This window comes from Chaetodon auriga, chromosome 2 (assembly GCF_051107435.1).
Source record: "Chaetodon auriga isolate fChaAug3 chromosome 2, fChaAug3.hap1, whole genome shotgun sequence".
Classification (NCBI taxonomy): Eukaryota; Metazoa; Chordata; class Actinopteri; order Chaetodontiformes; family Chaetodontidae; genus Chaetodon; species Chaetodon auriga.
This window is the reverse complement of record NC_135075.1, coordinates 16,296,826-16,323,845: the sequence shown is the minus strand read 5'-3', so window position 1 is coordinate 16,323,845 and position 27,020 is coordinate 16,296,826. Positions and strand designations below refer to the sequence as shown.

General features: G+C 43.1%; 2 protein-coding genes across 6 annotated transcripts in view; one reads left to right on the top strand and one right to left on the bottom strand.

Annotated features, from left to right (window-relative positions):
• The window catches only part of celsr2 (cadherin, EGF LAG seven-pass G-type receptor 2), a 61,657-nt gene extending 55,725 nt beyond the window's left edge, over positions 1–5,932 (top strand). The window contains exons 29-34 of one of the 4 annotated variants that reach the window (XM_076757888.1): positions 54–184; positions 273–358; positions 446–610; positions 1,238–1,438; positions 1,634–1,856; positions 3,559–5,932. In XM_076757888.1, coding sequence (XP_076614003.1) covers positions 54–184; positions 273–358; positions 446–610; positions 1,238–1,438; positions 1,634–1,856; positions 3,559–3,565 — 813 coding nt within the window. In that variant the 3' untranslated portion in view covers positions 3,566–5,932. Of the gene's footprint in view, positions 1–53; positions 185–272; positions 359–445; positions 611–1,237; positions 1,439–1,633; positions 1,857–3,192 lie in introns of all 4 variants that reach the window. The other 3 variants (XM_076757879.1, XM_076757870.1, XM_076757861.1) reach the window with 3 other exon arrangements.
• Positions 5,933–8,328: 2,396 nt separating this feature from the next.
• dstyk (dual serine/threonine and tyrosine protein kinase) lies at positions 8,329–26,679 on the bottom strand. Of its 2 annotated transcripts, none has more exons than XM_076757900.1 (14): positions 25,412–26,679; positions 23,674–24,083; positions 18,403–18,909; positions 18,011–18,206; positions 15,673–15,911; positions 15,354–15,437; positions 15,091–15,267; positions 12,042–12,171; positions 11,445–11,601; positions 10,718–10,850; positions 10,478–10,591; positions 10,171–10,285; positions 9,820–9,954; positions 8,329–8,947 (listed from the first exon to the last, which is right to left on the bottom strand). In XM_076757900.1, exons 1-14 carry the CDS (start codon positions 25,614–25,616, stop codon positions 8,760–8,762), a joined length of 2,790 nt encoding a protein of 929 aa, XP_076614015.1. In that variant the 5' UTR covers positions 25,617–26,679; the 3' UTR covers positions 8,329–8,759. The 2 variants fall into 2 exon arrangements, with proteins under 2 accessions (XP_076614015.1, XP_076614025.1); XM_076757910.1 differs by having other exon boundaries at positions 15,673–15,887; positions 25,412–26,648.
• Positions 26,680–27,020: the final 341 nt, after the last annotated feature.

Here is a 27,020-nt window from a genome sequence, read left to right as displayed (position 1 = left end):
AATGTGTTTCTTCTCATTCTTAAAACATTTCCCCTCCTCTTCTCTATTCGCAGGGCTACAAATGCAACACAAACTACATGGACGGACGGTTGTACCACCTTCCCTTTGGAGACTCCAGTGTGTCTCTGAACGGCACCATGCAGAGTGGCAAGAGTCAGCAGAGCTACGTGCCATTTGTCCTCAGGTAAAAGGAAATAGTCTAGAACTAAAGATGAATAATCTGCTTCACCTGGCAGAGTGACAGGAGTAAACTGATCTTTCTCTCTTTTCAGGGACGATGGGTTGAGTAACAGCCAGGCACACATCGCTCTGAACGACCACACATCCCTCTTCCATGACACTAAAGAGCACTTGAATGGTATTCTTCTCATTCAGTCCCTCTGATTTAGTTAAACTGCAGCGATCGATTTGACCTCATTAACTTCTCCCCTCCCTCTGTGTGTAGATCATGACAGCGACTCGGACAGCGACCTGTCTCTGGAGGACGACCAGAGCGGCTCCTACGCCTCCACACACTCCTCTGACAGCGAGGATGAGGAGGGTCCTCTCCCCCCGGAGGAATGCTGGGAAAACCTGGCATCTAATGCGGGCAAGAGACCACAACCGCACGGTACAGAAGCTCATGTGAAGCCAGCTCCAGTTTGTGCCTCTCGTGTTATCACACGTGTTATGAAAACCCACAACACGTCCTGCTGTTCTAAAAATAAAATCCTCGAACACTCTGGATGAAAAAATCTGTTGCATGAAAACATTTTTAACCTGTTTCTCAAGTTGTGACTGTCAGTGTCTTGGCTCAATTGAACCAAAATTTAAAATGTCATTATCATCTAAGTTGCTATATGTGGATGAGATGAGATGAGATGAGATACAACTTTAGAACAAGGACATACTGTGTGTCATGTCAGGAAATACTGAAGCAACTTGAGAGACGGCTTAAAAAAAACTGGTTTATCTTGAAACAGATGGAATATTTTTTCATCCAGATGGTCTTGAAGGATGAGAGGCACAAACTGGGGCTAATTTAAACCAATGTCACATCACCGACAAGGATCTCAAACACCAGCCTGTGGCACAGCTGCATGCTTTTAACAACGCATATGTTCATTAACACACTAGTGGAGAGTAAACCCACCTGAACTTTCTCTGTAGGTTAATCCCACGTAAAGCTGTTAGTATTTAGTCTGTCACTGCAGGTCTTTCTCCTTTATTTCATGAATTCTTTGTTTCCGTTTTCCAGACAACAGTTTGAGTAAGATGTACTGGCCTGGAGATTATGCAGCAGCAGTGAGCGGTGACAGCGAGCTCGCAGCTACAGACAGACTGAAGCCAGACAATCTGGCCAATCCAGAGCTGAGTCTCGGCCGCGACACCCGGACACAGGATGCCATGATGGTGCTGCTGCCCAGTCTGCCAAACCTCAGCGCCCACCCTCACAAAGGTAAAGTTTAGCCCCACGCAAACACCTGTAACACCGTCCGTAAATAAATACAAACTTCCTTGACCATGTGGTCCACTTCCACCTGGTCTGAGTTGTGGCTCATCTTCTTTGAGATAGTCATAAATAAAGTCTGTTTGTATTGCTTCAACATAATGATATGATAGTGACATCATATCGTGTTTTTATCCTGTGCAGGGATCCTAAAGAAGAAGCAGCTGTCTCCTATTGTAGAGAGAAACGGTCTCAGTCGCATCCACAACGAACTTAGTGGAAACGTCCCCGGCACGGCGTCTCCTCAGGGATCGTCCTCCAGCGACGGTCGAGTCGGCCCTGTAAAACCCAGCCTGCCGGATCATCTTAACGGCGTCGCCATGAGCATCAAGGCGGGGACGGTGGACGGGGACTCATCAGGATCAGAGTGAGTATCACCACAAGCTAAGACCCACATGAACCTATGGCAGATGTTACCATGATAAGTGTTGTTTTCCACCTGCGTGTCCACTGTTGTATCTCTGTGTGTCACAGAAGTCCTTCAGCGTTTCGTTCAGCTGTCTGCATCAAACTGCGATTTGTGCCGCTGTCCTCAGTGATTGTTGTTTTCATTGCTTATAGTCTGTCTCATTTCCACCTAATTATGTTAAATGTTAAACCAAATGAAGACAGCACCCATCCTGCTATCAGTGTGGAGGGATCCTAAACACTTCAATAACGCTGGAATTGGAGCCAAAATGTAGCAACATGAGTGAAGTGTGCAGGCTGGATCAGTGGCAGCTGCTGTTCAATGCTCACTGCCCGTGCAGCACACAGATGTTTCGCTTGTAGTCATCTGTCCTCTGCTTCCTTGTGGACACGCAGCTCCAGCTTTTTATCATTGTCTCAAGGCTTCTGACAGCTTAATGCAAATCTAATGTTCAATGTTGTGTGAAATAAGGCAGCCAAAGCACCAACACTGAAGCGGTCAATTATAGCAAAAACATTACACAGCATTATACAAAAGAAGCCTTGCCACTGTTTGATATTTTTGGATACTTGTACAAATACGATAACAAAGAGTCAGTATCAATACCCAATTGTTTCACTCAAAAACCTGCAGAGTATGCTTAGCAGTTGGATCGCATCCAGGTTGGATCACGTTTCCACCACAAACACACCGCTCCAGTTTGTTTGGTCTACAGTGACAACTTTCACAGCAGCCTGAACGAGCCGCACTGAGCGGGTAAACGCACCAGAGTTAGTTTTAACCAAAATAAACATGTTGGGTGTGAAAGCATCTAGAACTAATTAAAAAGAAGATTTCTGATCTGATAATTGATGCCAACTTTGGATACTTGAAAATTTTTGATTCTCTGTACTGTGAACACATTTGAGTCAGTTGCAAACAAAGTGCTCAGGCTCAACATCCAGATATTTTAACAGAAGGTAAAAAAATCTCTGTGAACAATTTAGTGCCGAGGGAGGACAGTGAAGTTTCCCCACTTTAACTGCACCGATCTGTCTGAAAAGCTGCAGATCTGCATGTCCAATGTGAAGAAAATGATGGAATTAAAGCTTAGCTGCTGTATGTCCAACTGCATATGAGTGGTGAGCTGAGTAGAGATAGGAGGCAGGAGGCTGGTTAAAACATGTATATTTCTAAAGGCATGTATCAAAGGCGCTTCAAAATGCTCAGCTCTTGAGTCTTATTTTCAGTAACAATATAAATTGTAGTTACTAATCAACCTTCTTTGCTCCTTCTCTCTTTCCAAAAATCATAGATTTTTATTCTTTAATTTTATCCCATGAAGCTCTGATCCTCATTCAGAACAATCAGGATCACTGTCTTCAGATTGGTGCATCATTTTAGCATCCATCACCGCTCACAACCTCTGTGTGTGTGTGTGTGTGTGTGTGTGTGTGTGTGTGTGTGTGTGTGTTTGTGTACGCGCGCATGTGTGTGTGGAACTGTTTCATCACCTCACGTGTTTATTTTTTTCTTTTTGTGTTCTTTCTTGTGTTGCGCTGCATTCCTCACCATCCATCCTGAATCCGCCCTCCTCCTCCTCCATGCACCACCCTGTTTTCCCAGCAGCCACTGCAACACCTCCATGTGACCACGCTGATGGAGGGGTGTGTCTTTGCAGGTCATAGAGCCTCCTTCCTCTGCACTGACTGCAAACAGGGAGCACCGGACTTAAACTTAAAACAAAAAACTATGGAAAAAGAAGGAATTCCCCCTCGTCTTCATGATCCTGTGTGTGTGTGTGTGTGTGTGTGTGTGTGTGTGTGTGTGTGTGTGTTTGTGTTCATACATGTGTGCCAAACCTCAGGAGTCACTGCACTGGCCCGGGCTCACGCACACTGACAGAACGAGTCTCACTCTCCCTTTAAAGAAATCATTTTGTTTACATACTTGAAGCAATGCACTTTTTTTTTTTTTTTTTTAATTTACCACCCAGATTTGTTGGCGGTCGTTTGCTAAATTTTTTTTGTAGTTTTTTGTTTGTTGTTCCAAGGTATATATTTTGTTTTGAAGCTTGTGGAACAATAAAAAGCTCATGTTTGTCATTTTTTGGGGGGGTGGGTCATTTAGTTGTAGGCTTGCAAACATTCAGGGAAATTCCTTTTTTTCATGCATAACTACTTTGTGATGTCTTCCTGGTTTGCCTGCTTCTGTTACTGTAGGAGCTGAGCTGTTAGTGTTTGTGCCAGTCTGAGGTTTGAGGAGTTCAAACTCAGGTTGTTGAGTTACTTTACATGCCAGAAATGTCCAAGAGGTACAAACCGGTCGAGTGCAGGTCGTCTGCAGACGCAGAACTCTCTGTGGATTTCTGAACTTTGAAACAAGGAAGAAAGAAATGGCCGTCCCCTCCTGTTAATGGATGCTCCATATAAGCCATTTTTCATTAATGAAGGATGTTTCCAGAGGCAACAGCTGTTCACAGCTGCACAGACTCACGGCCTTCTGCACTGATCAGCCTTCCAGAGGGCAAACCTGCATGTGCAGACCTGAAAAGGACTCAAAAGGACTTTTGATACATCTTTTTTTGTTTTTGTAAATCACCGAGAGCACATTTTTTATGGACGTTAAAGGCGCTCTCATTTTTCATCATTGTGTCTGAGGGATGAATGCATTCATTGGAGTTCAGTGACTAAAACAGCTGTATTTTATAGATTAGCTACGAAGCTTTTGTCATTTGTAAAATAATGAAACACATGCGAAATTGTGCTGTAATACTGTTTGAGCTGTAATCCATTTTTACTGTACAGAGTGGCCTGTAAATGAATCGAATCGAGGACATATCTCTAAATGTAAGTAAATATGTAAACCCTGTTTTTAGGAATCGCTCTTGACACTTGGGAGGAAATATCTTTTATCGTAGTTACTACTTTCAGTCAAATGGATGTGATATTCATGGATGCCATTTTACCAAATTAACGTATAAATTTCATGCCATAAGAATCAACACTACCAGGTCAATCATATCAACTCTGGTATCCCAACAGAGAATTGTCTCTTTTACTCTGCCGCTCCTGTTTTTACTGATTAAACTGTTTTCTACCATTTCCATCTTACCTCAGTTTTTACCGCAGCTTCACATGTCAGATTTGTTTTGGTTTTTTCCCTGTTTAATGTATTTTGCATTGCAGCTGATATCAAGGGTACATCCTGTTACTGTACAAGTGGAACAATCAGATATTTGATATAAAAGGGACCAGGTTACAAACTTTTATTAGAGAAATCATGGCCTCTTTATTTCCACATAAATGAATTTCACTTGAATCTTGTTTGGCAGCTGGAAACTTCAGCATTTTGGGGATTACGCTAATTTTCTTTCTGGAAGAGAGTTCGATGAGAGGATTAATATTAAGGTCTCATGGTAACGTTAAATATGAAGCTACAGCTAGCAGCTAGTTAGCTTAGCTTAGCATGAAACGGGGTACAAAAACTGATTTATAAAATGACAGTTTATGTGGTTATGTGCCAGATAATTTCATGTAGTCACAATGCTTCCTGTGTTGCTGTTCTACAGGTTTCACCTGTTTGAAAACCAACAACTGCTGCACAAGTCAAAGCTTTAGTGACACAGAGTAGTCTCTAGATGATGGCTGGTATTTTTCTATGTGGAATAACTGTGTAAAGGATTTCAACAAAATTCCATACAAGTAAAAGAGACAGGTGCAGTCATAATGGTGGTCTTGTGTTTCTGCTCTCAGAGGTGGATCTGCCTGTAAACGTGCCATTAGCCGGTTAACATAAAGCTAACCTGTAACGAAAGTGAGTTGCAGTGGAAAATAAATGAATAAATTACATTCATGGGAAGCAACCAACAACCAAGCTCCCTTCTGTAAATGCAGAAGAGGTAAAATTATTAAAATATTAACTTGATTTTGCAGAAAGAATCAACAGGCTGGTTTTAATTCATGCTTGAACTCCTGGACATGTTAGGAAATACACTTATTCAGTGTATTTCCTAACATGTAATCAGTTTGATCACAAGATTCATACAGCTCTCAACATGAAGCTACAAGCAGCAGACGGCTAGCTTGTGTTAGCATAAAGGCGGGAAACACAGAAGCAGCCTGGCTCTGTCCAAAGATACACAATCTGCAGTGAAAGTCAAATGTTAGCCATTTCCCTGCTTCCAGTTTTTATGCTATACTAATCTAAATGTCTCCTGGCTTTATCCTGGCATTTGTCCTCCATCAAGCTCAAGCCTAGAATAAGATTTTAAGATTCTGGAGGAAAGTCCCAGATGAGAAGGTCCAGTCAAAGCAAATCACTTGAAAAGAGTGAAATTCAATTTTAGCAACCCAAGACATAAAGTGAATTTCTAAACTAACAGCAACAGACCGATGTGATCATAGTCTCAGAATATCTGATCAGTGAACTACTGTCACATCCACACCTGATAGTTTCAGTTTTTATCTTGAAGTGACACAGATCCAAACAGTATTAATCATCATAAATCTGTCACATGAAACTGTTTTGTGATTTTTATTACTAACAGCAGTGATGTTATTAAATACCAGATGTGATTTAACTGGCCCTTTTCATCAGATAAAACATGAACTCTTGAGCAGTTCTCACTTCTCCGCCTTGTTCTTGGCAAAAGAGACAGTTTCTGAGCAGACTGCTCTCCAAAACTACATCATTTACATGGTTGAGCTGGCTCCATAGTCTGGAGATGGAATGTCACTGTAGTTATGAGTGTTTTCATCAAATGACAAAACAAACATTTTACATTGTTTTAGGCAGCAGGAGTGTTTTTGAAATAACTCGCAGTGATGCAGGATGTGTTTGTTTTGCAGTCTGACTGTAAATGAGCAGACATGACTTCAGACACGCTCCTTATGTTTATTAAGGTTTATTCTTAAAAAAAACAAAAACAAAAACAAAAAACGTTTATATTAGATCAGATAATTAGTAGGGGGTAGTTAATGCAACATTTTGGAGACAAACCGTCTGTAAAAGCAACGAAGAAGAAGCAGAAGATGGTCCCCTGACTTCATCCTGCGCGTCCAAACACACTCGTGTATTTTCGGAACAGCTTCGGAGCTTCGGGCTGTGGGACAAACGGGCTTCCGGTCCAGTGGGACATTTTTCCGACTGTTTTGGTGCTCAGTGATCAATGGACAGTCCTCGGCTTGGTGATGCACATGTCAAAGCTCTATAAATGCTCTGAGTTGTCAAACCTGGTCCCGTCTCTCAGCAGCCATGGGCTCCTCTCAGCAGCTGTCCAGCTCTCTCAAAGTTCAACTCGTTGATGCCCACAAAGCAGGAGGAGGCTACAAGAAGATCGCACAGCGCTTTCACTTATCAGTCTCCTCGGTTCGTAACGTCATTAAGAAATGGAAGTTAACTGGGACGGTGGAGGTCAAGCTGAGGTCTGGAAGACCGAGAAAAGTGTCAGAGAGGACCGCTCGGAAGATCGCTAGAAAGGCGCAGCGAAACCCCGGTTTGACTGTCAAAGACCTTCAGGAAGATTTAGCAGACTCGGGGGTGGTGGTGCACTGCTCTACTGTGCAGCGACACCTGCACAAATATGGCCTTCGTGGAGGAGCCAGCAGGAGGAAAGCCCCTGCATCCTCACCACCAAACCCAGCGTCAGGAGTTTGTGAAGGAGCGTCCATCGAGCCGGATGTGATGTGGAGACCAGCAGACCTGCAGGGGAGCGAGGGGGAGACGAGCCCCCCTGAAAACATGGTTTATGAAATAGTGGAGATTGTGTGAAATGCTGACAGTTTGCTGTTTGCTGCCACGCGTGTCTGTGTTTCTGTGTCTTCATCAGCGAAGATCACACGTCAGATGAATCATGAGTGAGGCTGAACCATCACGGAGTCGCTTCCATGAAGAAGCCGGCCTGCATGCTGTTCTTCCCATCACCACCATCATCGAAGCGTGGCGGCGCAAAATCATCAACTTTACTCTTTGACTTGTAGAATATGGTCCATGAGTCTGCAGAGCAGTGCTCAACATCTGTGTGTTATATATGTGTGTGTGTGTGTGTGCACTGACATGGTTTCAGTTATGTTTCGTTGCAAGACAAAAAAAAAGGAGTGAAGATAAAAGATTAGGAAAAGTTGTCATGCTTGAAAGATTAAACGTGTTGTCTTTGACTTTATGTTGTTTAAATTTTTTTTTTTTTTTGCTGTTTAGCTGTTCACAGGAACAGAAAGTTTGACCCGGGGTCCTCAGACGGTTACCTGTTCATTGCAGAAGACGCTTCAGATTGTCCAGCTTTGCCATCACACCGTACATGATGCTGTGAAAGTATGCAGAAGCTTCAAGCATTAAATTACAGCATCAATTTCCAAAGGACAGAAGTTAAATCTGAAGATTCACAAGATGATTTACAGGATAGAAAAGCAGAAAAAAAATGATGTGCTGATGTACAATTAAGACACAAACCTGTTGTAACAGATCATTTTATTAAAAAAGACGTATTTGTATAGATGCAGACATGTTCAGTTTAAATACAATCTAAAATTAATCTTTTATATATTTATATTTTTTTCATAATACTGGGAATGGACTACTTTTAAAACAGTTTGCATCTAGTAACAATTCTATGACCGAGTAGCAATTAGCACAGCAGCGAGGACGAAAGCATACTGTAGAGTTTGTATACAAATACACAAAGCACAAATAAAACACACATATTTGCAAACTTCTGGACTGCATCAACTCCTCATAAATAATGTAAATCCAACAACTGTGAACAAGGAAGACAGCGCGAGCGTCATTCACTGGTCACCTGTTCCTTCTCCGCTCTTCATAAATACAAAATACTCTCCTGATCAGAATCCCTATCGCACGTGTGTTAGTTTGCCTGGAGTGTTTTCAGTTTGAGTCCTCGAGGCTGCTGCTTTTCTGTTCTGAGCCGCAGTTGCAGAGTCGGACCATGATGGTTTGCAGGCTGGGCTCCACAATGCCGAGCAGGGGCCTCTGGGAAGGGTCCCCGTTCCAGCAGGCCTCCATCAGCTGCCAGCATTCCTCATCAAAAGTGGGCAACCGCTCGGGTCTGGCTCCTGGAGGGGACAGGGGCACGAGTGAGACACAAGAGACCCCAAACAAACAGCAGCGTGTCCTCCGGCTTTCATTTGCGTACATCGACCTGACGAAGGCCCCCTTTAATTCTGAGTGAACTCTGGTGTTTGTTTGTGGTATGAAAGCAAAAACACACAGACCGCAAGATTATTTTCTAGGCATCTCTGCTTTGTTTGATAGTGACAGCTGCACAGAGTGAGGAAAGGAAGGCAGGGGGGTGGCCTGCAGTAAAGGCCCGGGCTGCTGCGGTCAGGACTGAACCCTGACACATGCTACATGCTCGGCCTGGTGATTACATGTGATCTTGACATGATTCAAAAGCTAAACCACCAATAAATTCATGAACTATAAAGGAAGCAATCTGTAGAATATAGTATATTCATGCAAATCGTTTGTTTTGATCAATCAAAACAAAAAAAGTAGTTAAAACTGCGGCGTACTCTGTGACTTCCCTCATTACACAGTGAGTGTCAGTGACCTCCCTGTGATGTTAAGGTACCATGCACCTCTTTTTCATTCTGTTTCTACCAGTTTGCCATATTCATAACTTCAGGTAAAGCTGCAGTGTTGACTAACCCGACAAAATCAGCCATTTCCTAAATAAAGACATTAGAAGCATTTAAGTGTCACCAGTACATGATTTCCCCACATAGATTCACAGAACACTGATGAAGCAGGACGATCAGTGAGTTACCTGTCAGTCTGTACGAGTTCATTATTGTTCTTCAGTAAAAAGTCAGTGTGAACACAAACCAGACCGGAGCTAAAGGGCACAAATGTGTTTTTTTGTCTCCTGGTCTGGACAAAAACAAACTGAGCTGCAGGTGTGAAAGCGATCTCGGCGTTCGTTCACCTTTTTTAACGTTATTCCAGAGCTGGTCTTTACTGGAGCATTTCTCAAAGGCCTCTGGGAGTTTCACTGAACCAGTGCAGAGGTACCAGAAAAGGATCCCGAAGGCGTAGACGTCCACAGAGTTATCGTACTTTCCTGTGAGGAGAAGAGTCACAATGGAGAGGAAACCTTAAACACAAGATGTAATGACAGATTCCTCCTCTGATAACGTGTATGTACAAGCTCATGTAACCTCTCAAGTCAACAAAGAACGTGACACACAGTTGTTCAAACAGTTCTGACCAATTAAACAGTGTGAAGTAAACCAGGAGTTGCTTCATGATGAAATTATGGACTGCTCAGTACTCGTACCTGTAAACAGCTCTGGAGCCATGTGGATCGGGGTTCCAACGATGCTGCCAGACATCATGGCCTCTGGTTTACAGAAGCCCAGGTCTGTGATCTTTGCACGATTTTGTTTGTCCAACTGGAAAAGGAATGAAAAGAGTGCAACACTTGTTAGGCCAACAGAAAACTGAAAATCTAGAAAAAACTTACAAAAACAAACCATGGCCACAGGTAACACCTCACAAGTCACAACCTCTATATTATATAAGATGATGTTTCTAATGCAGCTATGATTATATAACTATATACCTATTAGTTGGTCTGAACTTACCAGAACGTTCTTTAGCTTTATGTCTCTGTGCAAAAGGCCCTGACTGTGCAGGAAGCGGATCCCCTCCACCACATCCAGGGCGATCTGAAGTCTCTCCCTAAGTGATAAACCAGCCTGGTAGAGATGGAGAGACAAAGGAAAAGGAGATTTAACTGGAAGTAGAGAGTGAGCTCAAAGATTACATGTCTTTACATATAAAACAACAACACATCATTTCCAATCACTGCACCATCAAGTCACCTTCAGGCCTGTATAGAGGTCTCTGTGCAGCCGCTCCATGATGAGCAGCACGGCGATGCTGGAGCCGCCTCCATAGGTGTGATCGATCACAGAGCCGTGCAGGTCGACGAGCCGCTCGTGCTTGGGCAGAGTCCTGAAGCAACACGCATGCAAAGAAAGGAGGAACACAACATAGCCCAGTTGTATGGTCATAAAACAAACACTTCTTGTTACCTTGAAGTCAGAGTATATTAATGCATGTTTGTCCACGTTTAGCAGCCTCAGTGCAGCTTTACAAAGCCCTGCATCCCTCAGGTTTATGGCAGGTGGAGCAGAGCGGCATTAATCCGGCGCTGGCAGATTCAACATGCTGACACAGAACAGCCTCAGGGCTTCAACAGTCACAACTATTTCTTAACAGACTGGGTGGAGTTTAGCCTTTATAACAAGGCAGCTGCCATGCCCATTAAAAAAACTCTGCTCTTGATAAATGTGTTCCTGAAGCTGCACAAGCCAATTTTCCAAGCACACTTCCTGAGTGTCAGCAAGATGCATTGCAAACTTTGATGGGTGCTGGGTTTTGTTCCTGCGGTGGTTTGGAACTGAAATAACTTTGAGACAAACAGCTGCTGAGATCATGCCAAAGCAGCTCTGTGTGTGTGTGTGTGTGTGTGTGTGTGTGTGTGTGTGTGTGTGTGTGTGTGTGTGTGTGCATTTAGATGATGTTTTCACATTCTTACTAACTCACCTTGTGTAGTGAAACTCCAAAGCCAGGTCGTTCCAGTGTTTATCATCAGGCGGTACCACAGACTTTAGGGCACATGGGTAGTGCCCCCCCCAGGTGTCACACAGGTAAACCACTCCATACTGGCCTCGACCCAGCTCTCGGCCAAGCTTCGGCTTGCCTGTCAGAAAACAACGCAGTCGGTTGTCAAATGTCTGAACACAGGCTGCGGATTTAAAAAGGTCTGCCAAAGCACTGGATGGGTGATGTTTGATACTGTGACCGTGTCTCAATTCATTAACCTCAAGTCCCCCTGTGCTTTGCTTGGTGTTCCTCTGCTTGATGTTTGAGCTTAACTGTGCAGAATGAGTGTGCAGCGTTTGATACTAGAAGGCTGTTTTCACATTGATGTGCTAAAGGGAGAAAGTTCCTCTGCGCTCACTTTAAGTTCAAGCCAGTGAAGGAGGGGACATCTTGCATCCAGCAGTTAAAGGAAAGGAACACATCCGGTGGAGAAACTTAAAGTCACAAATGTCACGTTACATTTGCAACAGTGTGTGGAGCAGACTGCGAGTTTCACCCGATGTGAGTGAACAATGGGAGGATTTGGTGGTGACTCACCATGCAGCAGCACATCCCTGAGGGAGCGGCTCTCCAGCGACAGGCGGGCCAGTCGAGGGGCGTGGTCCTTCCTCACACGCAGCCACAGGTCCTCAGTGCGCTCCAGTCGCCCCGTGTGCCCTTCCTCCAGCTACCAACACATGACATACCATCTCATGGTTAGAATTAGGCTCCGCTGCTGAACGACTGGTTTCATTTGTTAACAGTCGTTTCATTTTTGTAAAATTAATGTGCCTTATTTTCATGACCATGGTTCTCTGACGTTGTTTGTTGTTAAACGGTTGAGATTTTATTTCTGAAAATATGTGAACAGCATCCTCTTTGCATCCTGTTATGTCTAATTTGGTCCTCTTTTCTGAAGCTACATCATCAGGCGCCATCACCACGCCGTGTTCTCAGTGACTGCAGGTCAGGTGCCTTGACCTCTGCGGCGATGCCGTCATTCGTCAGACTGCTTAATGCAGAGTTCATGGCCAGCACAGTTTTTTTATTTATTTTTTTTGGTTGAGTTCTCATTGCTGCTGTTTGCTTTGTGCTCAGCTGGAGCTTTAAAGTCAACATGAGAACCAGCATACTTTAAGTTTGCTCACACGACTGCAACGGTGTCCTTTAGAGGGAGTCACTGTGTGTCTGTCGTGGGTGACTTTCACACAGGTTTGAGTGGATGTTTCTTTTATCATCAACATGTAAACACTATATTAAATCCTTCCACCATTATCAGATTAGCTCAGATTAGATAAGTACTGATGGCCTGAAAAGTCATTTTAATGGCTTGTTTACCAAGTTTGTCCATATATCTAACATTAGGAAGTGCATAGTTTATGCACCCTTCACTCTACCTTCACCACCCTTCACTGTGCCCCCCCCTACAGGAGCTTAGTTTGGGAGTTGCTTTTCTTACCCTCTTCTTCCCTCTTGTTTTTCCTCCTTCACATCTAAGTAAACGGGGCGCTCTCCATGTGTGCGACCCACAGTTCTCCCGCTCCTGTCCTCCCCTGTTATGTGTCACTGTCTTTTCTGTGTTTCTTGGACGGGATGTAACTGAAATGGAATTTCTCCTTCGGGAGACTAATAAAGGCATTCTGATTCTGATTCTATGTGATTTGCCATTTTCCAGGAGCAGAGACCTCAGGTTGTCAACGGTACATTAGAAACACTTTTTACATGCAAAAAATGATTTCTGGTGTATTAAAGAAAAACCTTAATATGTGGAACTCATCTTCATTCATTCATGCATGTATTTACTCATATTCTATCTGTTACCAGCTGCCACAGGTCGGCTCTCACATTCGCAGGTTGTTTTTTTGCACGATGCCCAAAACACAGGCATGGATCTGATGCTGTGTAACAGCTATGAAATATGACAGCTGCATGCAGCAAGCTGTAGCATGCTTTGTAATAAACTGAGTCAGGACTGAAAGCAGAGTCTCTCACGTGCAGGAGCAGAAGGAAAAAGAAGTAAAAACGGGGCTGAGATATTTGATCAGACCGGTTTGGAAACACCAACCCACACATGTTCCATTCAATACTCACTATTAGTCCATTGACATTACGCTGTTGAAATCTGTGCGATCTTACAAAGTGCTGAGTGTCTCTGTCGTGTATTCTTTTGAAGACAAAGGAAAATGACCCTGCTCTTAAATTCTTGTGTGACAACAAAGCTTTCCCTCTGAAATCCTCTCTACTCTGCCTTTACAGCACACTTTGTATTCACATTCATAACACCTCCTCCGAGTCAAACTGCATGCCGACACACTGCGAGCCAGTTTCCTCTTCTGTTAGTCACAGAGAGGAATGTGACAGAAGTGTAATGTTTTATTGGGTTACCTTGTTTTCACTGAATCAAATCACTCAATGAAATTAGGATAGTTCTATCCATCAAAAGTGTCAAACATCACCTCCTCTATAAGACCTCCACAATTAATCAGTGTATTTGTGTAACTGCATTCTGGAAGAGAGTCAGCGAGCATGGAAAGGCACACAGTGTCTGTCATGTGATGATTATCATCAGAGCAATTTGACTGAAACGGATTTGTCAGGGACTTCATGGAGAGAGTTGCGGACCCCGCATTTGTATTCTGGGGCTTGAGAAGTGAATCAATTCAAGTGAAGAAGAGTAAATATGCTGAAGCACGAGCTGCGCAGGGCCTGACAGACAAAGAAAGCTGTCTGTAATTGAAGGCATAATGGGGCTGTCACACAGTTAATCAGTCAACGTCATTTGAAAGTGCATTCAGAAAAGTATATGGTTAAAAAAAAAATCATAGTAGTCACAGATGCAGTAGGTGCAAAGGCTCTTCACACAAACCATTTCTTCTGGTCACGTGATTTATGTCACATGCATTCAAAGCAGTGAGGTCAATTCCCTGAGGATGTCCTTCCAGCTCTTACACACTCACTGGCTGTGAAATATGTATGAGAAAAGGGCTGAGCTAAAAACAACAGCCAATGCTAATCAGCCGATGCTTTCTGCAAATCATCCGTCTCTGTTGCTCTGTCTAGATTCGGGTGCTTTAAAGGTTATATAAGGCCTGTGTACTTTCCACGTCTCAGCCCGATGAACACGTACACTCGTTTGCCGTCACCAATATAAAAGTACTGCAGGTCAACACAAAGTAGTGGTAGTGTAACAAGCTAGATTTGAACTATTCATCAGCATGGATAGATCTATGAGCAGCTCAGGAGGAGAACATTTCATCTGTCAGTCTCTTACATTATTACATGTTCTGGCTGAAGCAGACCTTCCTGATTGTTGGACACTGGGGTGATCCTCGCCAAACTTCTGCTGTGTGAGCCTGACCTTACAACCACTAGTGAAAAGCATTTTAAGCCAGCAGACTTACAGAGACTTTAGCCTTAAAAACAACTTTGTGTTGTTTGTTTGTCTTATTTCTGGATAATATGTTAAAGTCTAATAAAATTTCAATTACAAAAAAAAAGCATATGGTCAGTGAAAGGGTTTTTAGTTACATGTTCAAAACAAAGGTAGGAATGTAACAGGGCACGGTGCGACAAGAAAGAGAGGCGCCGAAGAGGGGAGAAAGCTCACCTGGCGCAAGGACGCTGCAAAGGCCTCATGGGAGCTATTGAGACGGGTTCTGAACTGGGAGCAGATGCTTCTGGCCAGTTTGGCAGCGCTGAGACTTTCTATGGCGTCCTGGGCCACTTTCCGCTTCCACTCTGGTGTGACGCCAGGAGGGTTCACAAACGTTATCCTGTGGATTATCTGGAAGCAAGACACAGAGTGAGGATACCCCTTCAGAAGTCAGCATGCCATATGAAACTGCATGGCTGAATTTATTCATCACTGACCTGTTTGATTTGCTCCCAGAAGAGTCTCGTGACAGAGGATCCTGAATGAAAGGTGACCTCGACGTGATAGGCAGCATTTAATAACTGTGACAGAAGAGAGAGGGAAGTCAATATGCATGAAAAAACAGCAAAAAAGTACGACACCAGTAAACATTGTCTATCTATTTTTATCATTAGAAGAAGCAAAGCTTACAACAGAGATCAATACATATGATCATACTGCTCACATTCACGCGTCTTCATACGTTCTGGACAAGAACGCTGAACAACCATAACAATAATACAGGAAATAAGGTTCCTGTTTTCTGCTGCTGCCCACCTGTTTGAGGTGATTGGAGGTGATATTATGGACAGACGAGTCGATGTGATACTTCTCCAGACTGTTGAGACATCGCTCCAGAGTTCCTACGAAGCTCTCCCTCAGATAGTCCACAGAGCTGATGAGCTTATTGGCCACAGCCTGATTCAAGCGGACCACTATCAGCTCCTGGATCTGGTGGATGCAAGATTTGATCTCCTTTGATGTAACAGGCTCTCCATTAGTTGTTACAATGATGTCTGCGTTTGAAAGACAAAAGTGTGTCCAGTTAATATGTGATTTACTGTGACCAGCTGGTACAGAGAAATCCTGATGAATCAATGTTATCAGATATTGATGAGGAACACAATTCACTGAGGCATTAGAATAAACGGACATTTCACAAAACAAGTATTTGTATTTGATCAAGTTATAATGAAAGACAGAAAAGTATTATGGATTAAAACAATTCACGTTAGAGAGACTCAGCGAACGTTTGTCCTTGAGGAGAATGTCTAAAGAGGGTTGTTGTAGATTCTACAGAACTTCCACAAGGATTAATGTGGCATAATATTTCTATTAACACACTACTCACTATAGATTTTGCCTTAAATAATACTTAAATTGAACTGCTATTAAAACCACTTTAATTCCCAATTACTTGATAGGCTATACATTCATTTTAAAGCACTCTAGTAGCACCAGTAGCTTTGTGGTGCTCTTTAAGTGCACTGCATTATACAGAGAGGTGTTTCTATTATTTAGTCTACCCTCATTGATATAAAAGGGTTGGACAAAATAACAGAAACACTTCTCTGTCTAAAGCAATGCAACAGAATCACAAACTGCAGCTTCCAGAATAACCACACAGTTGAATCAACACCTCTCTAAAAAAGTTTCAGTAAAAACTGAACATTATGTTCCTCACAAGGGGACGATTTGTTTTTGCGGTATTGTCATATTAGACTGCATGAGTTTTAGCTGGTGCACCTAAAAAAGTGGCTACAGTGGAGTTTTTGACCAGTAGTATTGCTATTGAGAAATTATTTTTGTGTATGAGTTCCTGCTTTGCTTGTCCTGTTCAAACTCCCTGTTTGCATATGGCTACACTCACCTGTGTTGGGTTTTACCCAGCAAAGCTTATCAAATAACTCTGTACACCTGCTTCTTGGAAAAAATAGAGGAAGAGAGACCGGAAAGAAGCAGCAACAACCAGTGAAAGGAGTTTCTCACTTGCTAGAAACTGTTGAGACAGACAGTTCAAAACTTTGTGGCCAGATTGTGAAATGCAGCTGGCTCAGCCTCATATTTGCAGGTCTGACATGAGCCCAGAGACAGTAAAGACGCTGGCTTTGGGTAACTCAGGCTAGAAGCCCCTGGCCAGTAAAGACAAGTCAGTTCTCTATTTTGTCCCCTCAGAGAAGCACTGGCAACGTCATAAATAAATTTTAGACAGAACAGATAAAACAAAAACAGTCTGAATAGGAGACAGTCTGGGTCCCATGAGTCAGCCATCATCTTTAATAGATGAGTAATAAAGAGGAAATCTTGTCTCATTAAGTTGAGGACATGAGTGAAAAATACAATGAAAAGCACACATGCTCATTTTTGAGTGGTCCAATGTGACACAGGATCAAAGAACCGGGGTCTATCAAAGCACATCACACATCCCACTTCATGTTAATCAAAATACATAACTGGAGACTAGGCTTCCAACATTATACACACTGGAAAAAAAGTCATAGGATATGACTTTGTGTATCTCAGGAGTAGAGAATTCAGAGCTGCTATTGTACTGTCAAACAGGGCCTTGAAGAGATTATATCACTTTTGTAAAAAGATCCAATTTGCAAGAAACTCTTAATTTTTAAGAGGAAAATGTACTTTTTCACAGCGAACTTCTGGGTTGAATCCAAACACTCTGCCACAAATTGCTTCATGTCCATAATAACAGTGACCAAGTCACGTAAAACAGGAATCACAGCCTGCCGGATACTATTTTCAAGTCACAATTTGAAGCATGTGAAATGGAAAAAACAAAAACACATAACTTAATAGTGCAATAAACATGCTAAAAAAAATCTTTGCTTGTTCTAAGGAGTCTGACAGCAGCACAGAAATACATAAGTCTTTACTGACTGCACACATGTGGAAACCTCAGCACACGGTAATAAATGCTTGTAAATACTGTACAGAAGTAACTTGTCAGTATATATGCTGCATATACACTATCTTCCACCACTTAGAACATGGCTGAGATTGAGAATATCTTCCCTAATGACATGAAAATTTTGAAAACCCTGGCAGGGAAACTGCCTGCCTGCCTTGTGACATTTACCCATCATGCTTACTCACTAACCTGTAAACTCCAGGTTGGCAGCATCCTCCAGCAGCTGCTCCTTCATGCTGCTGAGCGTCTCCACAATCATCTCCTTCATCTCTTCCTGTTTGCGGTTAGCGATGGCCATGAGGGAGGTGAAGAGTTCACCTTCTTTCTCACGAGTGTACTCCAGCCTGCGTGGCGTTATCTGTAGGTCCCTCTGCATGTCAAAGGCCTGAAGGGAAACAGAAAGGACAAAGGTCTGGTGGTGATTTTTCAGGGGCATCTTAGGTCAAAGCAGACAGAGCCTGAACAGTTCATGCAGTGATAACAACTGTCACATGACTTCATTACTGAAGCAGTAAAACAATCGCAGACAACATGAACAATCACAGACTGACGAGCAGCATTAGGAGGCACGGTCCTCTCACCTGGTTGATGAAAAGATCTAGACAGCGACAATGAAGCCCATTAAGCAGGTTGGCGGCCTCCACCTGCTGGTTTTGAAGCACTTGGCGAGCAAAAGGCACCAGCAACCGATGCAGTCTTTCAAAAGCCTCACCCAGCATGCTTTGGGGTTTGGCACCCAGAGTGGGCATTTGTGTAGGGGCGCCACAGGAGCAGTTTCCTGTCGGGCTACTGAGGAAGCCAAGAGAGAGGAGCTGCTTATGGAGGGCGCTCTTCTCCCTCTCCTTTTCCTTCTCCGCACGGCGGCCGGGTTCTGGGGAGGCTGCTGAGATGGAGTCAGGGATCCGAACAAAACAGATGGGAAAGGGGAGCATCTCTTTGACCTTCCGGAGCTCAGCCACATGCTCTGTGCTTAGCGAGTCCTGGTTGATGGCATAGAGTATGATGGGGATCACGTTGCGGGTGCAGTCTTCCAGGGCCTCTTCTATGGGCTGCACACTTGGACAAGGCACCACCATGACCTTTGCTTCCTGGTGATGAACCACAAAGAAACCACAAACATGATTCTTTCATTTCAAGAAAGCTGGTTTACATACAGGCAGTTATTATGAAACATGGTTGTGTAAAAAAAGTCCAGTTCACTGAAATTACCTCCAAAAATGGAGGTAAATGTGATTTAAAGCTGCTATAATTGTTATTTTTATTCTAACAACAAAACAAATGACTATGTGTACTGTGAAGGTGTTACTTGTGGTGACAAACCCACAAGTCAGTCCAGGTCTGGTAAAACAGCCGTACACCAAACATCAGAAAGGCAAAGTCAGTGACTACGTGCAGAACAAAATGGAGCATTTAGCAGCTAAATGGACAAAATGGTGAGTTAATATTGGACTTGTATTCACAAGGAAGCCGGAAGACAGCACTCTGAATGAGAGCTAACACTGCTCCGCATCTGCTGGACGTGTAACTAGGCAACTCTATGCTAACAAGTTTGTCATGCCAGCATTGTGATTCTAGTTTCCACTGTCTTCAAGTGTCCAAACAAACAATTGCTTCAGGATTTAAAAAAAAAAAAAAAAGTGAGCAGCATGTCTTGTCTGAACAGTGCACAGACCTCACTGTGGACACTTTAATATGTTCTACCAACACCATGAAGTATAATCTGTCTTACTTTTCCATTTCTCTAACGTGTCTTATGTCATTTAGATGAACTGACCTGTTAACCTCCTGACTAACTCAACGGCAAAACTAACCCCTTAGCATAAAGTGTTCAAGGCAACTGAACCACAGTTTTCAAACCAATTTATGCCCGAAGAAGTTCAAGCGGATTCCACATTCCCACATATCACATGCTTCCTCTATTTCTGAACACATAATGGAAAATAAATATTTGTGCTGGTCTTGGGAATGTCTGTGACACGGAGAAAAATGACAAGTAAAAAGGTTTTCATTACGCTCGATAAAGAACAACATGAACAAAAATAGTCTCACAGACAGCTTGAGAGCGAGAGCATGACGGGGGGAAAGACAGCCAGAGAAAAGAGGCAAAAATGACCAACAGCTACACAAAGGAGACAGTCAGTCCTGTCTCCAAGAAACAAGAGCGCAGCCCATCTGAGCAGTCTCTTTGGAACAAAGATAGCCTGCAAACATTTGTTCACAACCAATCAAAGTCGATACAATGTTTGAATTGCCTCAGTGCATTTAGTTTTCAACAAAAACTCTTCAAGAAAATGTCTGTAGCCTATTTTGAAGCTACTATTTTGTTTTTCAGTGTCAGTTAGAGTAAACATTAGTGCTACCCAGTCCTACAAAGTAACACAGTAAAGGCAAATGACCATGTACTGTAAGAAATCAGGGGACTGCTAATGTCACAGACCTTTGCTAACAAGCAGACTTTCTCGTGTGAATTCATGGGACACTGAACATAACAGGATATGTACCTCGAAAGAATTTTACAAACACACCCTGAGTAGCGTCCTTTATGTCCTCGGGTCGCTTAAGTTGAGGCTGGCAGCATGGCTAAACTCTGGGATGAAGAGAAAGCTAATTAGCACATTGGCTCTCATCTGCTGGCCTCTAAAACAGGTTGCTGTGATTATGGCAGGACTGTGTGAATACCACAGTGAGCAGAGAGATTCTGTGCCTTTGTTTACTCCAACCTAGACATGTTCATCTCAGCAGAAAACTATAAGTAAGTGGCACACTGCTTGAGTTTGTAACCTGTGTTTAGGTGTCTGGCTGATGAGAATTTGTGGACTCACCATCCAAAGTTGTAGATTATTTAATTTTCTTTGAGTTTGTGGGTGAAAAAACAGCAGGCTAAAGTAAAAAACAGTACTGTCTTCCACATCCATATGTCTGCCAAAATGTAAGGCTGCGTGTGTGGGTCTGTGGTCTAAACAGCAGAGTAAAAGTCAATACTATTGTGGTTAAACAAGAAATACAAGCCCAAGTTAGCAATACAGCAATAAAAGCTACAGCAACTAACTCTCAGCAGTAAGCTGTAGGTGACATTACAGATAAACTGAAGGAATCTCTCATCCAGCAGTTTGCATGTAGCTTAATTACTGAACTTAACAAGGCTCTCGAGCCATAGCTGGTATTAGCAACCACCAAGTAACAACAGGCAATGATGGGCTAACTTAACACAACACAAACTACCTCCTTAACATCAAAATAACCACAGAACCAGTCCATTTACTTTTCAGGGATCTTAGCAAACAGGTAAGGTTTAAAGTCCTGTCCCAGTGATCAGCTGGTAGAGCATCTGCTGCATGGTAAGGGGATTTCCAGAGCACGCCTCGGCTGTGTTTGCTGGTTGGTGATTAATTGGCTCATTAATAAGTGCACTACCAGAGCCTTTTCATTGAATACATTAAATCACTCTGTCTATCATCTATGATGAAGTTTGTATTATTATCATAACCACTAACTCAGCTATTAAAGCCTCTGAGGTCCTCTCAAGTAGAGCTGCAACGATCAATGGACTGGCAGTCAACTATTAAATTAATTTCCAACTACTCTGATAATCGATTCAAGCAATTTCTAATAAAAGAAAGTAATTTTTAAGAAAAAAAAGGAAAAATTCTCTGAGTCCAGTTCCTAGATGTGAATATTTTATGCTTTCTTTACTCCTTTATTATACAGCAATATATTTGTGATCTCGGGTTTTCAGAAACAGTGACTGACCAAACAACTAATTGATTATTCGAGAAAATAATCAACAAATTAATCAGCAATGAAAATAATTGTTCATTGCAGATCTACGCTCAAGTGTGACAAATAAGGGATTGCAGATCCCAGACATCTTCCTACCAGGCATTCATCTAATGACAAGAGACGTGCAAACTCATGGCTTCTACAAAATGTTACAGTAACACGTGAAAACACAATGACTCTCAAACATGAACCCTAACTAATGAAAATCCACACCACTACTGACAAAACCATACTGATAGCAATCAGAGTTTAGGTGTATAATGTGTGTCAACATTAGTTCAAATTGATTTATTTTACTAAACGTTGGATTTTTAAAAAGCTGTGAATCGGTCTTTTCAACACAGCTCACACAACGTTCTGAATTAGGCTATTAAAAAAAATAAAAAACAAAACCATTTTTTGTCACAACACAAACAACCAGTGTCCCAGAAATCAGTTGTAACCATGGCAGCTTCACCGCTGCAAAGAGTTTGGGATTTTTTAACATGACCTAGTCATGTGAATCGCACCAGACCAGTGGCATTACGTAAGAGGGTTGGGCGGGTGGGCTGCTCTGAGGCAGAGCTAGGCCTAGTTTCTGGGGCTGTGTGATGCTTGCTAAGGGGCCTCGGCCTAAAGGATTAGAGACTAATTTCCTCGTGTCACACATGACAAGGAATGACTACAATCCTTACACCGTGCTAAATTAATTCACTCCCACAAGACACTGTGATTTTCAGGTCACACCGGCTGAAGACCAGCGTGTCTGTACCACTGTGTCCCAACAATTCTTTCTTTTTCAACATTACTTTAACAGTAACCTGCAAATCTGTTTTTAAGAAGTGCTCAAAACCTGAACGGGAGAAAAGCGACCGGAAAAGAATGCATCTCTGAACAGTAGCACAAACGAGAGTAAAACACTGAACAACAGAAAATAATCAGCTCTGCTCAGTAATCTCTTTGTGTGCTAAGTTATGTGTGAACACAAAGGCTTACGGAGGGAGGGAACTGGGCCATATATAATTGAAATCAATTACATAATTAATGGACTGTTCATTTTCATGTCCTGAACACCACGACATGACTCACATATACAAAATCACTTGTTATTCACATAAAACTAGTTTGTCAATGTACAAGTTCACATCAATAAATCACCACGATATGAATTATCTAACAGATGGTTGTAATGTCAATTACAATTACAATTCATCATTTGGCAGACGCTTTTATCCAAAGAGACGTACATATGAATTCACACACCAATGGAACAGCATCGGGGCAATTTTTGGGGGGTTTGGTATCTTGCCCAAGGATACTTCGGCATGTGGACTGCTGAGGCCAGGGATCAAACCACCGACCTCCTGATTGACCACTCTACCCCCTGAGCTACAGCTGCGCTACCCCCCCAATTAATCTGTTCTTGTCAAGACATCTTCACCAACATGCTCAAAGAAAATGGAGGATGATTCAAAGGCTTCAGTTTGACCCGAAGTTCCCTCTCAAAATAGAAATAATGTGCTAAAATTCTCCTAATTATGACTGAAACAACTCAACTGAAACACTGCAAGTCAGTTCGCAGAGATGCCCTCATCCTAATGCAAGGATTTGTGTGTGCATATCCAAAAAACTAAAAGTTTTTTCTTACAGTGTCAATTAATTGAACACCTTCTCTTTTTTAGATGAATCTGCTTATGTGATACCATGGGTGCCATATACCACATATCAGAGCTGTAAAACAAACTAGTAATGTACTGCTGCCAACATTTGTCCGTTCTGGTAAAAATCTGTTCCACGGTGCTTTAGAGACTGGCATTTTTCTGCAAAGCATATGCTTCTGCCTCACCACAGCTTCATTCTACATCTTCTTCCAAAAATAAAGCAGTGAGCAGCATGGTCACATGGTCCAGCCATACTGCACTTATCTGGAGCCTCTGAGTGAAAGTGTCAAAGTTCATGAAGAAGAGACACAGTAATGTCATCAAGGATCAATTCCATGCAAATGACTTCATGTCCCTTACTCCTTCTTTAAAGATGGGAGAGTAGATCCAGTAGGTTTCATACTGTATCCTTGTCTGTGATTTAAAGCCTACCTGTAGCAGTGGGTGATGCAGCGTGATCTCCAGCTCTGCTAGCCTGTGGGCCGGGTCCTCGCATTCCTCGTGGATCTCCAGGTCTTCCCGGGGCACTGTGTCCCAGCGACCGCAGTTAGCCGCCAGCTGGTGCACCAGTTCATACTGGCCTGGCAGAGCCAAGCTGAGGCGTGTCTGTCTCCCATGGGTGAAGCACAGCTTCCGCCTCTTGCAGACGGTGCCCTGGACCCCTTCACAAGCCTCTCCGGCCTCAGGGCCCAGTGGCAGCAGCCTCTCCCCCAGAAGGCAGTTGAGCAGCTGGTAGCGGGCAGCACAGTCCTGGCCTAGGACCAGGATGTATGGAACAGCACCCACAGTATTGCGTAGAAACTCTTCTTCATGGCTGGGGAAAGAGATGCAGCTAAACTGGCCTGGGGAAACAGAAGGGGGTATATAATGTTGAGAAATGGACTGAGAACAGAGCTTGGCAAGCAAACCATGACTCTGGCACTCAATGACACATCTCTTACATCTGCACCCAATTTCCAGAATACACAGCAGATCACTGTTCCACAGGAGAGATACTAAAACATTTCAAATCTGATATCATTCCTTTGGCTATTATTTCCTGATCTAGCCCAAAAATGTGGAGCACACACACAGAAGAACTAATTCAACCTCATTATGGATGATATGAGACATACTCCTCTCACAGTTATTGAATTGAGAGCGAGCGCAACGGCCTACTTTATCTTCATATACCAGTGCTTTTCTTTCTAACATATATGTCGTTTTGTTTTAACAGTTACTCTCATCTAGCATCCTGCTACTGGTACTAGCCCGTTGACCTAACATGACGCATTAAAGCCTTTTGTTCCAGACAGACCTGTGCTGAGCATTTGACTGCATGACCCGTGCACAGTGGAGAGACTATGATAAACAGGCAGTAGGCGCCAACCTATGTATAACCTCTACTAAAATGAAACATCAAGAACTATTTTATGGTCCTTCTGTATCATGTGATGCACATTTATGTCCAGATAAGTAAGTGTAAGCAGGACATCTGCAAAATGAACCTAGATAGCAGGTGAAAAAATGGCTTTAGCTTTGCCCATTCTGACTAATCCTGAGATTAACATTGTTCATTCAACATTGAGGAAAATGGTTTTAACCCTCTCTGCGTATAAGCCACTTCTGTGGATGTGGCGCATTACGTTTCATTGGCTGCTTTGAGTTTAATACATCACAAAGTGAAATAAAAATCTGACTCATATAGTCAAAAAAAGCTCACAATACTCATGAAATGTTACGTGGGAGCAGGAGCAGTGAAATATATTTTATACAGCATTTCTTAATCTGAGGTGGTTGATACAGCAAAACCTACTGGTGGATAATATGCTCATTTTTTTTATTCAAAACTACAAAAATATGTTCAGTTGTCGAGACACACATGCACACTCACACAGTTTGTGCATAATAGAAGAATGGGTGTCTGATATGGGCTCCAAGATAACTAGTGAGTGCAGAAATCTCAGCATATTTGTCGCACTTAGTCTGCTTAATCTCTTCAGTTTAACCCTAATTAATGCACTGTTGTTATGTTACTTGCTGGTGCAGAATTCACTTGGCATCAGCCATTTGTTCTTTTTTTCACTATAGGATACAGACGTACAACATAGCTACACATTTTAAACATGGCACATATCCAGGTGCACTATAGGGTCGTGAGATGTTGCAGGTGCATGTGTTCAAACCTCACCTGCCTCCAGAGAAGCGGAGTCCGAGCTCAGGGTTGATGCAGAAGTATTGCTGTAGTTTTGTCTTATTTCCCGGAAGAATAAATTAGTCTCTTTCAGGTTCTTCTTTAACTGGACGTTGTGCTTGTTGTAGCTGTTAAATATCCTTGTTAATTCCCGTGCTAAAGGAGTCGCTTTCTGTTGTTGTGGTTGCACATTTCCCTCCATGGTCAACAGTTGTTGTGATTTACAATGTCAAGCAAGTGCCAACCTTAGCTGAGATGGTAAATGTCGATCAGTCCTGTGAACTTACCGCACCGCTTTCGTTACGTGCTAGTAAAGTGACTTAGTAGTCATGTTTATGACTCGGCTAAATCGTTCAAAAAGAGACACCTTCATTCACTTGCAGTCCGTTTTAACATACCATTAATAGAAGTGTGTTGGTGCTGGACAGACAACAGTCCCAGCAGTGTTTTGTGTCAGTGAATGAGGGCTAAGGCATTTGGCTTTGTTATGAAACCGAAGCTCAACAGCAGCTAGCTAGCTTAACGCCGCGCCTCGAGCGCAAGATAACTTGTTATTGACTCGAGGCGAGATTTTGCCAATCAGCCAAGTAATGGCTATTTCTGCATCTTGTGTTGGCAGCACTTTCTAGTTCACACCGACTGTCTGACTGAACGCAAACTGAGGAGTGTCTTCTCGACAAAGCATACCGAGACCACAACACTGTGTTGACGAATACTGTGCTCAGTTGTCTGTGTTTCGCGACCGAGCTGTGGTCCAGATACCATTAGCGCTGCTAGCCAGAAGGCATCTCCTGTCCGTCCTCGCCTCGGCCTGGCACAGCAGACATAACTTGGCCTCTAACTTCACGTAAATAATCCAGGGCACGGTTTCACAGCCATACAGCTCCGTGTTTCAGAGCGAGGGCCCAACTCTGACAGCTGCCTCTAACGTTTAACGTCAACGGGCTGAGCACGTCAAAACGCTGGGTTTTCTGATGAGACTGCGGGGAAAAGATCTTCCTAAACTGGCTCTGGTCCGGAGGAGCCAGCGGACATCTTCCCCGCTGGAAAGCGACGACAACACAGCTAAATGAAGTTCAATATTTTCTCTTTCGGTGATGAAGATGAAGAGGAGAGTCCGTGGTGATGCAGAGCGAGATGTGACCGAACCGAATCACATAGCTGGAGCCAAGCAATCAAATCACTGCATAACAGCAAGTCGAAACGGCCAAGGATAGGGAGAGGAAAGGGCGGGGTCCGGGGCGACGCACTGCGGTCTGGGAAATGTAGGAATATTAACACAGCAACAAGTTACGATTTTTTTTCAAAGGATGGCGAAGGCACGACCCGCCCACCTCTACCTCTGATTGGCTTGATTGACATGCATATTCTGACCTAACCAATCTTATTCCTCCTAAGCCGTTTCCCTTTCTAAAGGTGACTTTTGTTATCTTTTTTCTTTTAGTGGATAGTGCTGCTGAAGAGATGGGATGATACGCCAAAGATGGTAATCAGCCTTGACACCTGGGGCGCTCGCTCTACTAGGTGCACTACAAAGCCGCCCTCGTGCCTAAACCTAACAAATCCAGCCAATCACGACAACGACTACCAGCCAATCAGACGAGTA

Bases quoted from the DNA above. Each gene is read 5' to 3' on its own strand.
- dstyk (XM_076757900.1), bottom strand. From the start codon at position 25,616: ATGGAGGGAAATGTGCAACCACAACAACAGAAAGCGACTCCTTTAGCA. The intron at 15,912-18,010 runs GTTAGTGAGTAA...TTTCAAACGCAG, and splicing joins TGCCAACCTGGAGTTTACAG to ACATCATTGTAACAACTAAT. The intron at 15,438-15,672 runs GTGGGCAGCAGC...CTTCTGTCACAG, and splicing joins CCTCCAATCACCTCAAACAG to TTATTAAATGCTGCCTATCA.